Source organism: Dryas octopetala, chromosome 1 (assembly GCF_963921425.1).
Source record: "Dryas octopetala chromosome 1, drDryOcto1.1, whole genome shotgun sequence".
Taxonomy (NCBI): Eukaryota; Viridiplantae; Streptophyta; class Magnoliopsida; order Rosales; family Rosaceae; genus Dryas; species Dryas octopetala.
In genome coordinates, this window is record NC_141366.1 from 9,391,967 (window position 1) to 9,406,735 (window position 14,769).

The 14,769-nt window shown below is 39.6% G+C and overlaps 3 protein-coding genes and 1 pseudogene across 5 annotated transcripts; 3 read left to right on the forward strand and 1 right to left on the reverse strand.

Moving 5' to 3' along the window:
• Positions 1-1,235: 1,235 nt before the first annotated feature.
• On the reverse strand, positions 1,236-4,869 carry LOC147297510 (uncharacterized). The gene is made up of 6 exons (XM_086235481.1): positions 4,831-4,869; positions 4,181-4,267; positions 2,860-4,094; positions 2,553-2,789; positions 1,492-2,464; positions 1,236-1,409 (listed from the first exon to the last, which is right to left on the reverse strand). The coding sequence occupies exons 1-6, from the start codon at positions 4,867-4,869 to the stop codon at positions 1,236-1,238; spliced, it is 2,745 nt and encodes a 914-aa protein (XP_086091607.1).
• A 639-nt stretch (positions 4,870-5,508) lies between these two features.
• Positions 5,509-9,941, forward strand: LOC147297511 (Serine/Threonine-kinase, putative (DUF1639)). 3 transcript variants are annotated; one of them, XM_086230080.1, is made up of 5 exons: positions 5,509-5,834; positions 6,632-7,189; positions 8,185-8,626; positions 8,730-8,807; positions 9,306-9,941. In XM_086230080.1, the coding sequence occupies exons 1-5, from the start codon at positions 5,824-5,826 to the stop codon at positions 9,357-9,359; spliced, it is 1,143 nt and encodes a 380-aa protein (XP_086086206.1). In that variant the 5' UTR covers positions 5,509-5,823; the 3' UTR covers positions 9,360-9,941. The 3 variants fall into 3 exon arrangements, with proteins under 3 accessions (XP_086086206.1, XP_086086208.1, XP_086086207.1); XM_086230082.1 differs by lacking the exon at positions 5,509-5,834 and adding an exon at positions 5,871-5,997; XM_086230081.1 differs by lacking the exon at positions 5,509-5,834 and adding an exon at positions 6,033-6,531.
• A 677-nt stretch (positions 9,942-10,618) lies between these two features.
• On the forward strand, positions 10,619-12,804 carry LOC147297512 (uncharacterized; annotated as a pseudogene).
• Positions 12,805-13,697: 893 nt separating this feature from the next.
• On the forward strand, positions 13,698-14,504 carry LOC147297513 (receptor-like protein 13). Its single transcript, XM_086235722.1, has one exon. It carries the CDS (start codon positions 13,698-13,700, stop codon positions 14,502-14,504), a length of 807 nt encoding a protein of 268 aa, XP_086091848.1.
• The last annotated feature ends 265 nt before the right edge of the window (positions 14,505-14,769 follow it).

The window sequence follows — 14,769 nt, forward strand, 5'->3', positions numbered from 1 at the left end:
ATTAACTACTTAGAGAGTAGCCCCCGTGCGCTCCGATGGACTCCGAGGAGGGATACCGGGACAACTTGTGAAGATGTGCAGAAACTGAGACAACGACTTGACGATTTGAAGGCGGATGAGGTATATATTTATAGTGATAATGAAAAATTAGACTTAATTTTGCATTTGTTGCTCTTGGATGAATTATTTAATACTAACTTATTTTGGTTTTTTTTTCTTTCTTCAGGTTATATGGGAACCCTACAAATCCAGTAGACAACAACATCCATTACTAGATGTTGCATTTTACACAGGATTGATCAAGTGTTTCGACATTGTGGAGCCATATTATCCGGAGAGAGTCTTAAGGCAATTTGGACGGGTACAAACTATCCCCCCTGCACCACGTGCTCCTCAGCGTGGTGGACGAGGTGCTTATGCACAATCGTACAATCCCTTTTACGAGTACTTTGATAGTACGTGGGAGAGGTGGCCGGACCACTTATTGTCTGAAGATAGTCGCAGTGTACCAGTGAAGGCTCCATCTGACACCGTTGACGGCTACCTCCAGTGGTTCCATTATGTATCTCATCCGTACATCCAAAATCCAGCACTGAGGACTGCATTTGACCCCCACAGGACCGTGGCACCAGGATTTGGCAGGGTATGGATCCAAAGGCTTAAATTTTGAAATTGGTGGTGAAAATTGTTTATTTAGGCTCAAATTGGCTTATATTTTGACATGGTATATAAATTGTTGCTTATATATGATTTTGTTACTTACAGGACTGTGTTGACCGTATGTTGCATATCACTCGCCATATTGTGGCATTGGGCGAGGATGAGGCCACAAGGCGTCCCTCTCACCTTTACAGGGCGATTGACAGTCTACAACATATCTTGGAGGGCACACACTTGAGCAGCACCATGACCTACCAGCGCCGCACTCGGCAGTGATCACCCGCTTTCATGTTCAGAAGTTTTTTTGATGAACACAAGGGCCAAAAGTTAATGACTAATTATGAGGGTTATTTGTAATTAGAACCTTCTGTTTTTTATTTTGGCTAAAATTGGAGCATCTTAATTTAGTGACTTTGAAATTGCATAAAAACAATCCGAACAAATATTGGAGCACCACATATTATGATAATATTATGCATGAGTCAAGATCTAATAAAGGTTAATATCATCCCACATACATGGTACGTACGCCATAAAGGTTAAAAAAAATTCACTAGATTTAATTAAGTTTAAATTCAATCATTATCAAGAGACACAATTTCCGGCGTAGGCACGTCACCATTAATTCGCTTGAACTCCTCAAGGCGATTTTGATATCCAATGTACCAACCATGTGCGGCATACGCGTCGGCATGTTTATGCCAATCATCTGAAATAGGTGGCATAGGATGGCCCGGGGACAAGTGTACCTACACATATTAATTAAGTGAATAACTTAGCAATGACAATTTTTCTACTATAAATTTACAATTACACAATTTATAGCCGTACCTGTACAAAATGATCACCGTTGACAAAACCAATGCAAATCTTACGGAGCTCAACGTCCTGATGTGCTTCTGAGTGTGCATATAGTGGGAGACACGTAAGGCATAACGATCTACATAAATGGATCACGGTTACACCATAACATATGGCGATAATATATCCCATCTCGGGCATAGTCATCCAATGATCTCTGGGTGCAGGGGTGTCATCAAAATAGTCAAGTACCCTCTGAAACTCCATAACTCGCTCGCGCACATGGAAAACTGACTCAAACAAAGCCGGTGTATGTAGCAGTGTCCTGGATAAGTCTGTGCGTACCTTCCGCCAAGCATCTACTCCAAATCCCATAGCTGCAGCTACAACTCTATATCCACAATTACCATCTGGTAAGACGTCGGTTACACCAGAAATGTACGGTCTCATGATGGGTTGAAACTGGTCTATATACCGATGTGGCTGAGCAAATGGAATGGGCGAACTCGTCTTCACTTTGTTGGCCCGTTTTTTTAGTTTCTTTTTTGGCGAGGTACAGCCAACATTGCCAATGGACGGTGAGGGTGAATGACTGTCACAACCGGAAAGTACGTACTCAAATGCGGATGGCAAACGCCTAGCAGAGGTTTCAGCTTTACTTGGGCGGCCCCTAGTCTTGGTCTTCACTTGTGGTTCCCTCAGAGTAGTGGAACTTGGATTCATAAGCTCTTCTAACTTCAAACTTATGTGCTTCTGGGTGTCTGCATCTTGCTCTTCCATCCATTTTATTAGTCTATCTACTGTGGCATTAACTGGAGGATCTGAGAGTTTTGTGACCTCCGGTTCCCTATTGTAATCCAACTTTCTCCAATAAGGATGAAGGGAGTCAAGTGGAATAGGCCGGTTACGTCGTCTATACGACAAAATCTCATGTGCACATGGCAACTCGTGTGTCCGACGAATGGTGCAATCACATGGTAAGGCACCTCCAATCCATTCAGCCCTGTACAATATGAAAGAAGTGAATAAATTATTGGTACAAACTAAATAAGTGTTTAATGCGTAGAATGAAGGTTAGTTAGTGAAGGTACCTCCTTATCTCACAACCAATTATATTCAATGCTGTATCTGATACATAGCCTAACAATTCCTTCATCTCCTCATGTTTCCTGACACTATGCTGGATAAAACAACGGCTTTTCTCAAATGATGCCTTAATGTGTGTATGCTGCAACTCTAGCAATGTATGAATATGCTGCCATGATAACTCAAAACTAAGCTGACTAGTGCCAAGTTCCTTCTTTAACCTTGAATGTGCACTTTCAGCCCTGTTCGTAACAAGAAGTTAGTATGTGTGTCTAAGCATATAACAAGTCAATGATAACAAAAATAGACTACCTGTTCGAAGTGGTGTTACCAAGGTGCATACAAGCATCTGTCCATGCAGCCACAAACCTCTCCTTATAAGGTATCAACCAACTATCCTTAATGTACTCAATAGCTCCGGCGTATGAACAAAAGTTGGTTTCCATGTCACGCAAACGACTCACATACTCATCCTCGCTCTCCGATCCAACCAAACAATTCCAGGCAGCATTAAACTTCTCCCAATGGTCAACCGTACCAAACAAATTCCTGCAATTTTTCAACACATTTTTGCTAATGTGCCATCTACACAATAAATGTCTGGCACTAGGAAACACTTTAGGGATTGCAGACATGAGTGCTAGTTCCCGATCCGTGACAATCACGTTAGGAAGACAGTCATCATTCAATAAAGACCGTACTCTACCCAAAGCCCATGTATAATTATCCTCCTTCTCAGAACATATATAAGCGAATGCAACAGAGAATGTCATGCTAGTGGAAGTCACACCCACAATCTCAAAAAGTGGCCAACGGTACCTATTAGTCTTATAAGTGCAATCCATTATCAGTACATGCGGAAATGCACGTAATATATCAACACTCTCAGGATGAGTCCAAAACAGGTCAGTCACAACATCACCAGAACTTCTATGCCACTCAACATAATTATGTTCTCTCAGCTTAGTTAGCAATACTTGCATCTCTGATCTACCGGCCCTCTCGATGACCCTATGTTTTTCCCTGGCATTGTATACTGTCTTGATGATTGATGTATTCTGTGGATTCTGACTTTTTATGGTCTTCAATATATCTTTCGGTTTCACCAAAGTCTTGGACAAAGCCACTAACAATGAATTCTCTTCTTCAGTTAATCTGCCTGCGAATGAATGCCCTTCAATATACTCTGAAACTACATGGTTATGCACTCCACATGCAACCTCCAACTCCCATTGATCACCACATCCAGTGTTCACCGCCTTCAACGAGAATGGACATCCACATTTCTTCGAACGGGTGTCCTTAGAGTCATCAGAAACCGGTTGCTTACGGCTAGCAGCATCGGATGTTTGGTCGCCTGAATCTGACTTTGATGACTTCCTTGATCTATTTGGCTCATATTGACCATTTCTCTCACAAGCAAATTTGATCCAAGCTCTCTTACCACGAACCCCGCCTGCATCAGACCTTCTAATGACAATTACCATGTTGTTCCTTTTTCCTTGTGCACGAATCCAACTAACCATTGAATCCTTACTTTGAAATACCTACACATGATAATTATATATATTATTTACAATTCATATTTAGGTATGCATAAATCATAATTCCCGGCCATACAAACAATGTTTACCTCCGCTGTTGTGAATTCATTGGTGTAGTCAAAATTGCACCTTCCTTCAGCTATACTGAGTTCGGTGGAAGCATCCACTTGCTGCTCCTATTCAGCAAAAAAAAAATAATAATAATAATTTTTGTCCCAGTATTCGACGGGAAGCCACCGAAAATATCACATATATTCGGTGGCTAAGTACCGAATATGCAAACAAAGTTCGACAATTGACTACCGAATGAAACAATTATACGTTGATCATTCGGGAAAAAAAGTAGTTCTGTCCCAGTATTCGACGGGAATCCACCGAATAAACCATGTATATTCGGTGGCTAAGTACCGAATATACCAATATAATTCGACAACTACCTACCGAATAAAACTATTTTAAAAACTATACGTTATTCATTCGGTGGATATCTGCCGAACGGTGGTATAAACTTCGGTGACAAACCACCGAATGTATTGCCATTTTTCGACGGGCATCGACCGAACAAATGTGTAAAAATTTGACATTACATTTATAAACGGTGGATACCTACCGAAATATATACATTTATTCGGTGACCATCCACCGAAATATAATGTATATTTCGGTACTGGTTTACCGAATAAAAACACGAACTCACAGTTTTTCAGCCGCGAAAAAATTCAAAAAAACTCAAACTTACTTCATTTGATGACTCCAAGTTGTCGTTCTGATTGTCCATTTGTCAAAAGTAGGTGATTTGGATACAATGCATTTGTTTACAAAAACAATCTATGTCTAGGATTGGTTGAAGATGGTGGTGGTGGTAGAAGAGAGTGGAGTGGGTGGAGCCAGCGGGTGGGATTGTGGGTGGAGCACGTGGGTGGGATTTTTTAAAACAACAATCTATATCTAGGGTGGAAGGTTGATGATGGTGGTGGTGGAAGGTGGAAGATGAAGGTTGAAGATGGTGGTGGTGGAAGGTTGAAGATGGTGGTGAAGATGATGGTGCTCCTCTCAGCTGGTGGTTGAAGATGGTAGGGGGTGTTGGGAGAAAACCAAATATTAGATGTCCTTTATGGTCATTTTGCTATATGGTATATATGTCTTTTACTAAATTCAATTTAGGGTGGTCAACTAAGTAGAACAGGGTGGTCGGAATAGCCGCCCCCTTGTTTTATTTCTTAAAAGTTTGGACTAGTCCACTCTTTGCATAATGGGTTGGGTGAGAAACCCATTTCAAATGGGCCAGAAATGTAGAATGGTTTGGGAAGTTGGGTTGAGAAATCTTTAGAGAGCCGAGCCCAGAGCCCAAGTCTGAAGTCCCAGCGTTCCCCCATTAGCAGTAGTACAAAACTACAAACAAGTGCTCCTCCTCCAGCAGCTTAACTAGTATATAAAATTTTCATCGCCCACTTGGGTGCTCTGCCTGTTTCCTGCATCGCAGCTCTCTCTCTCTGTCTCCCTGTTCAGATTGTTTGTGGAGACTTTTAGACTTGTCCTCCGCCTCTCTCACTTGAGCTTCTTCTGCTTTGTTTTTATGTCTCATTGTTGTCGATGAACAACAAGCATGATGAGAAAGAAAGCCATTCTTTTCTGATATTTTGATTTTTTCTGGTGATTGATTCTTCATTTCATTTCGTTTCTTTAATGTTGTGACTTGTGAGAGAGCCTGAGTGGTTGAATTTGTCAGCGGATGATGATGAGGTCTGCCTCTGTCGCTCCCTTTTCATTTTCTTGGTTTTTGTTTTCTTTGATTGCTGGGTGGGTAGTCTGTGTGATGATTCTCGACAAATTTCTCTGACCCATTTGATTGGTTTTGGTTGGTTCATTCCTGGGGATCGGATTTCATCATTTCTTACCTGTTTTTGTAAGTTCCAATTTTCTTCTTTCTTTCGAACAATCGATCGGTTACTGGACGAGATCTTCTTCTTCCTTCGAATTTTTGACTTGGGTTTCTGAAATCAGCTTCTGTTTCCAATTGGATTTGGTTTCTGAAGCAGAAATGACTCAGTTCCTTTGGAAACAGAGCTCCTTGTTTGATTCTTCTGAGAATGAATGGACCAACAGATGGAGTATGGAGCTCATCAGATTCAGCTGGTTGTTTTTAGCAGCAGAAATGGTGTGTTGGAAGTGGTCTCTCCCTAACAACATTCAAACCAATCTCAGTACTCAGCCTCTTGTGACCAATTCCGATTCTGTGTTGAGAATGAGATTGGATAATTCTTTTTGTTCAACTCCAAAAGATTCGTTTAAGATCTTTGAATTATTTCCCCTGTTCAGTTCAACATATCTTCCAACCCACCTTTTCTTTTGTTGATCCAAAATTGACATTCGATGGAGCTATCTGTTCTCAGTCTCTGAATTTTGGAGTTCATTTTGCTTGTTCACTGTTTGATTTGGGGTACTGGGTCACAAACAGTTCATCTAATGGGCCAGCAATTGTCATATAAGATTTGCATTTCGATTTTGTTTAATGGGGTGTTGTTGAATTGTGTTTACAGGTATCAGAGAGTGAGCCCAGATTGTGTTCCTTTGAGCAATGGCAAAAAGCCCACCACCATGAGAGCAATATCCAAAGAAGATGCGATGACAACAACAGCAACAGAGAACATCACAAGCAGCAGCGTTTCAACTCTGGACCCCAAACCCTTCAGATTCCGATCCCAATCCACAACCCAAGACCAACCTACATCCCAGTTCGGAGCCCTACCCACTTCACCAAACTCCGACCCTCACCAGACCCACAAGCCAGAGAGTAGCCCCAGCCGCACCCCAAGCCCCAACCGAGGTGGTGCTGGTGATGTGTTGCTGCAGTGGGGGCACAAAAAGAGGTCGAGGGTCTCGAGGACTGAGATCCGAGCAGTGACTGATGAGTCCTCCTCATCAGCTCAAGCAAGGCAAGCTGCTGTAAAGGGGCAGAGGAGAGCGGCTCATGCTGCTGCTGCTCCTACAGACAAGTCTATGCCGCCGCCACCTCCTCCACCACCTCTTCCTTCTTCTACTTCGTCGTCTTCTAATGGCAGACTTAGAAAGGAAGCCTCCGGGTTGCTTCCTAGCAGGTACCTACCTACCTGCTCTACCCCTTTCATTATTTTGTTTTCGTACTTTCTTTTTTGGGTTTTTCTTTTCCTTATCGAATATTGTGAGTTTAATATGTTTTTACTGCTCAAGATTATTGGTAGATCTTGCATTACATCAACTCACCAAGTCTTTGTCCTCCAATTACGGTAGACTTTACTCTTGGGTCATCGTATTTAGTACGAATGATTTCACTGTCAACTATATCTTCCTAATTTATGTCATCATTTTATTATGGAGGTTTTTCCAATTTGGGTTTGCAGGCTGAGGTTTTGTTTTGTGTGGGAAAGGTTGAAACCTGGCTCAAGATCTAAATACATACCCCATGTTCTTGTTTAACTGTTGCTGTTTAATCTAAGTTGCAAGAGCACTTTTTGTCATTTACTTTACCTTTCTACCCCTTAATATAACATAAAATTTCATTAATCCTCTCATTTAGTCTCAGCCTCAGCTTTATCTCTCTTAGTCTCATCTAGTGGGTATCCAAGACCAAAAACAGGTTCAAATTCAAATGCTTTGTTCTTTTGCTTCCTGTGGGTTTCGCTTTGTTTTTCGGTTTTACAGTGGTGGGTTAGTAGAATATTATTCATAAATCCCCCCTTGTACCCTTTTGTCCTGATCTTGAAGGGACACCATCTCATCTCTTTGAAAATCGTTTTCCCAATTTTTGCTTTATTGTTTATTGGAATTCGTAGTATTTAGATTTTCTTCTTTCTTGGAGATAGTGAGTATTAGAATAGAAGAATACATACGTAGTAAGGTTATCATGCTTTTCTTCTTTTATTAAGTGGGTATTAAATTCTGTCCTTTTCTGTTGTGTCTTTCCCTCTGATTTATCATCTGGTCTGGGAAGTGGGAAGTGTAGAAACTCCATCATCTACTTACTCTAAAGTCCCTACCTTTTGCATCCAATACCAAATACAACCACCACCATCTGCTCAGCCATTTATTTCATCTTCTCTTTGGCCATGACCAGGAATTTGGAAGATCGATCTGGTGTGGTTAATGGGTCACCATCAAGAAACAGTACTGGTGGCAGCAGCCGAGCTGCTTCTAGATCTACGGCTGGGAAAAGATCTCCTCCTCCTGAGAAAAGTGATAGAAAGGTGCCTCCTTGTTCAGGGAGGTCAGCCAAAGATGACAAGCCAAATGGACCCTCCCTGCAATCTGATCGTGTGAATCATGGTGATTCTACTTCATTACAATCTGAACAATTACCTGGGGCTGCTAACACTGCTGCTGCACCTGTGGCCGCACCAGCAGCAGCAGAGAAGGTGAACTTTGAAGTTATTGAGTGGCCAAGAATTTATATTGCTCTGTCAAGGAAGGAGAAAGAAGATGATTTCCTTGCAATGAAAGGCACAAAGCTCCCCCAGAGACCCAAGAAAAGGGCCAAGAACATTGACAGAACCCTTCAGGTATTTCATTGTTTTTCTTTAATTCCCTCGTACATGTGATTTTTCTTTTTTCTTATTGATAATGGAAACAAAAAATTTTGTGGGTTGGTTGTGGTTTTGGCAGTATTGTTTTCCAGGGATGTGGCTGTCCGACTTGACAAGGAATCGCTATGAGGTCAGGGAGAAGAAATGTGTGAAGAAGGTAATGCTGCTCTGCTCTTTCTTGGCTGTAATCCTCTTTGTCTTTTCTCAGTTTTGGATAAATTTACCTCTAATACCCACAATAGGATGGGACTCGCTAACCTGCTTAGCCATACTAATCCTTCCCAATTCACCTCAAAAGCTGCCTCATTAATTAATAATAAGGAAAATTTCAAGACAACCAGATCCCACAAGATATGAGATCACTCACTCTTAATTATTAATTTCAAGATACTTTACTTATATTTTTCCCATGAAATTTCCCTTATAGTAATACTTGAGAAGCTCAAACTTTGTGATTAGTGAAGACCAAACATCTTGCTTTTTTCTGAGAGAGAATAATTAGATGGGCAAAGTGGAGAATAATAACGATGAGAGTGCAGGGTGAAAACACCCTGCATTTTCTTAATTATTTAAGACCATATATTATTTTTATATAAAAAGCTTGTTATACATTTCATTTTGTTCCCTGTGTTGATTGGGTGGCTTGCATATGCAGCAAAAGCGAAGGGGGCTGAAAGGAATGGAGAGCGTAGACAGTGATTCCGAGTAGAATAATATTTTATTCAAGTAAGCAAACTTATTGAAATGATAAGAAAACAAAAAAAAAAAAAAAGTGAGAGAGACCCCTCTCATCTCGAAGGTCTCAAAGGCTCAAAAACTGTTGGGTCACAGTGGGTTAGGGGCAGGCAGGGTCCACTCACCGACTCACGACCCTTTTGCAGTCAACCTACCCTTCCTTTGTGGGACTCTGTCCTGCTGTTGAGGAGCTGAAGCAGAGATGTTCTTGGGCTAGTGGTGAGTTTTGGATTTGGGGCATTTTTTGGGCCTGCAGTCACGGACTGAGAGAGGTGTACAGTAGAGACTTTTAAGAGCTTTCAAAGTGTAATACTACTCGAGAGTTCAGCATCATGACTCGGTCTGTGGACCCCGAGTCCACAATAATCAATGACCCAACGATTACAAGAAATTTGTCTTCTTTCAAAGTTGTGTTTTTTGTTTTATTTTTAAATTTGTTGGTTTTAGTCATTTATGTCGCTATAAATCTTCTGGCTATTTTTCATGCTAATCTCGTGTACAAAACTGCTTTTGCAGATCTCCTCCCATCAATGACAGTAGCTGTTTCACTTTTTCACTTTTACTCTTTCAAGCTCTTTAAGTCTTTCAAAACTTGGTGATCTAAAGTTCTTCAGGGTTAGTATAGGTAGGAAAATGAGTTGGGATCTGTTAAAATTTCGATTCTTTCTAATGCAACCTCCAAAAAAATATCTAAAGTTCTTTTACACACATCACCATTTATCTGCAATTCTTGCATCTAGAAAATACATAGTTATCTTCTATGTATTTGCTACGTGGGGACCAGCCAGAAACTAAATACAAATTCATAGCAGGCCTAACCATAATCGTAGGTGTAATGTACAAATAATAATACACACTAAGTAGTAGTGTACAACATTCTCAGAAAAAAATAAAAGAAAGTAGTACGTGTACAAAATTACAAATCAACAAGTCAACAAAGTCTCGCATTATTACTTTGGCAACCAAAGTCAAGAAAATTGTCAACCATTTCCACCTAACGGAGTCTGAGTGGACTTGCGATTTGCAAACTTGTAAAATGGGTTGAGGACTTGGAATTTGGACATCAATATTAATTTAAAAATCGACTTTAGGCGCTTTTAGCCTCCTATATATTCACTTTGTGCTCACTAGCCAGCCATGAGCCATCTGTAACAAAGAAAACTTTGTATAATAGATGGCTATGCTCACTATTTGCTCTTTTTGTTTTTGGCCTACTCCTCATATCTACAGACTGCTAAACTCTGTTTGTGTTTGGGTGATGGGCTTCCAACAAGCAGAGTGATCAAATGATGCATTGAGGAAGAGAGACATGCGCTTCTCACCTTTAAACAACACCTTAATGATTCTTAAGGGAGTTTTTCTTCTTGGGTGGGTCACGATTGCTGTCAATGGAAAGGGATTTCATGCAACAACCTCACCGGTCAACGTTGCAAAGATGGACCTCCGGAATACATATCCATATCCACGTTTCACTGATTACCAAGAGTCGCTCTGGTTGGCTTATGAACAGTCTTGCTTGGGGGGTAAGATAAATTCTTCTTTGCTTCGTTTGAAACATTTAAATTACCTAGACCTGAGCTCCAATGATTTTCAAGGAATTCCTAACTTCTTTGGGCAGCTTACAAGTTTGAGTTATCTCAACATCTCTGCATCATTTGGAGGAGAGATTCCAGAATCTATTGGAAACTTGTCATCCTTAATAATAACTTTAGAGGGATTCACTTTCCAAAGTTCTTTGGTCAGCTTAAAAGTTAGCAGTATCTTAGATATATCCTTCACATTCTTTTCGGGAGAAATTCCTCCTAACTTTGGAAACTTGTCACACTTGAACTATCTTGACCTCAATCGAAATTTCGAGTTGGAAATATCTTCCAAAAACTTGAACTGGGTTCCTCGTCTCTCTTCCCTAAGGTACCTCAATCTTCGGAAAAGTGAGTCTTGGCAACACAGGAGTAAGTTGGCTATATGCTGTTAACATGCTTCCTTCACTGTCAGAGTTGCATTTGTCCCAATGCCAAATTGAAAATATTCCACTCTCACTGCAGACGGTTAATTTCACATCACTTTTGATCCTTGACATGTCAAGCAATTAATTATATCAGTTCTTCACTACCCAGTTGGTTTTCTAGTCTTACCAGCCTTAGAAAACTCAATCTGAGTGGAAATCATTTCAGCGTCCCCATTCCTCATGAATTTGCAAGCCTCAAATATCTGGCCACATCGTAATCATATTCATCATGTGATTGATAAAGTTAGAATTCCACAACATGGACCAAATTGTTAATTATTCTTATCTTGCATTGAGAGCCCGACGTAATTGATGTGGCTATAATATTATTATACCAGATGATTATTCTAAAGATATATATATATATATATATATATATATATATATATATATAGATTAATGAGAAATTAGATGATGAACGAGAAGAACCTCTCGATGCTTTTCAAAACATGGTGATCTAGAAATATTTCTCTTTTTCAAAACCAGTTACCTGCAATTCCCACTTCTAAAAAGACAGTTATCTTCTAAATACTATTATAATTGATTGATCAACTAGAAGTAATTCAAATACAAAATTCATACAATGTAGTACAATAAATAAATCCTCCCTGAAGAGTGGACTTGTGCAAATTAATGAACTTTTAAAATGGGCTGACGACTTGGAATGATGGAGTATGGGCAACAAATTGATTTAAATATTGACTGTACTGTGGAATTCAAAGCCTTCCACCCTCACTGCATACTGTCAACTTCACATGCATCAATTTTGATCCTTGATATGTCATATAGTAATATTCATTCTTCAGTTCCCAAATGGTTTTCTAATCGTACAAGCCTCACGAATGTTGATCTAAGCTGGAATTCATTCAGTGCTCCCTTTCCTAGTGCACTTTCAAGCCTCAAATCTCTGGAACACCTTGATTGATCCTTTAATGGCCTCCAAGGTTAAATTCCCAAATTCTTTGGAAATTTGTGCAAGCTAGAGATGTTAAGTCTTGCCAGCAACAAATTTGATGGGGGTATTCAAGATCTTTTGAGTGGTTTCTCTAAATGCACAAATAAAGAATTGGAGTCACTAGATTTGGTATATATGAAACTCTCTAAGCTAGTTCACCTAGTTCTGTCTCTGAATTCATGGCAAGGCATTTTAACCGAAGCCCATTTCATAAATCTCACAAGTTTAGAATACCTTGCAGTAATGATGGACCGACCTATGTCCCTCATTTTTCATGTGGCTTATGAGTGGATTCCTCCTTTCAAGCTTCACACAATTGGCACTGAGAATTGTCAAGTAGGTCCTGCCTTTGCAGTATGGCTTCAAGTTCAAACTGAACTATCTCGTTCTCGTGTCTTATTACTTTCATCAACATATATGTCACAGCCCTTTACGATCTCCACTTTGGTCAACTAGTACCCTCATAATACTTAATCTTGAAAGCAATCTATTCTTTGGGCCAATTCCCTAGAATGTTGACCAATTGTTTCCCAAATTGAGTGAACTGTATCTTTCTGAGAATCATTTGAATGGTAAAATTCCACCCTCTATTTGCAACATCCAAAGCCTAAGAAGCAATCAGTTATCCGGAGAATTCCCTCAAGCATGGAGTGTGTGGACCAATATATGGGCTGTAGATGTCGCAAACAACAACTTTTCAGGGACTATTCCCAAATGTTTCGAAAATATGACTTCTTTGGTTTATGGTAATTTCACTGGTGACTACTATGCTCGTTATCTTCAGCAAACCAAGTTGACTTTGAAGAGAAGAGAACTTGTATATAACACGACTCTGGATTTCATATATAGCATTGATCTATCATCAAATAATTTAGAAGGTGAAATCCCAAATGAAATAAGCAGCCTCATTGCATTGGGTACATTAAAGACACTGCCGACCATACAACATTTAATTAGCAAACATTTTATTACTAAGATCCTGCCTTTCACCATTTACATGCAAGAAGCATATTAATTATTAGTGAGTCCTTGGCCCTCTCCCTCTCTCAATAGTCAGTCATCCGCTAATGGAGTTCAAAGTCTCCGCTGCTTAATTCGATTTGTAAAACCCACCAATCACCCATCAAAGCCTTGTTGCCAAAACTTACACACACACATATATATATATATATATTAATTTATGCCTATTTTCCAATCTTGTAAACTTGAATACAGAGTTGCAACTTGTAAAATGGGTTGAGGACTTGGAATCTGCACACCCCTTGATTTAAATATTGATTTTACACGCTCCTAGCCTCCTATAAATTCACTTAAGCGCTCAGTAGCTATCTGCAACAAATTAAGAAAACATGATTTGTACAATAATGGGCTTTTTAACAGAAGCCCATTTCATAAATCTCACAAGATTAGAACATCTTGCACTAGGCACAGAAGACCCAAAACAAGTGGACCGACAAAGATCCCTCATTTTCAATGTGGGAAATAATTGGGTTCCTCCTTTCAAGCTTCACAAACTTGACATTAGGAACTGTCTAGCAGGTCCTGCCTTTGCAGTATGGCTTCAGTCTCAAACCGAGCTACACTTTGTCAACCTTATAGGCACTGGCATATCAGATTCCATACCTGAGGATTGGTGGTTGAAAATTTCTTCCCACGTCGAGTATTTGGATTTATCTTACAACCAAATCCATGGAAAGCTTCCATTAATCCATTTGAAATTTCCAAACTTACAGCTTTTAGATTTGGCTCATAATCAATTGGAAGGTCCACTCCCGCTTTGGTTCATGGATAATCTCTACGACTTGTGTCTTGAAAGTAATTCATTTTCCGGACCAATTCCATTGAATTTGGACCAAAAGTTTCCAAAGTTGCAAGAATTTTTTTTGTCTGAAAATCATTTGGACGGTTCTATTCCACCCTCTATTTGCAAGATGCAAAGCTTGATAATCCTTTCTCTAAGAAGCAATGAGTTATCCGGAGAATTCCCACAAGCATGGAGTGTGTGGAGTGAAATATTGATCATAGACGTCGCGAACAACAATCTCTCAGGCAATATTCCGAGTTCAATGGGGTGTTTGTGGCACATTAATCATCAAGATATCATGGAAGTATATATGCTTATTTTAAATTCTTTGATGACATCAAAGATAAGGTAGCACTTAAAATTGCGCGCATTGCAATTAAGTTGTTCGCTTGCAACGAATTAATCCTGGATTGGAAAAGAAATTAAATAAAAGTTGTTACTAAAATGCTTGAGCAATCATTAAATTTATAGACGTACTGTTTGATGTTTTTTTTCTTCTATCTTGTAATGTATTATGTGTACTTGCAAACTATTAAATAAAAGAAAAATTTGAGTTGATTCCTTCTAAAATTTTTTATTTGAAAAAAAAATCTTATGGCTTTTTTTTTTTTTTTTTT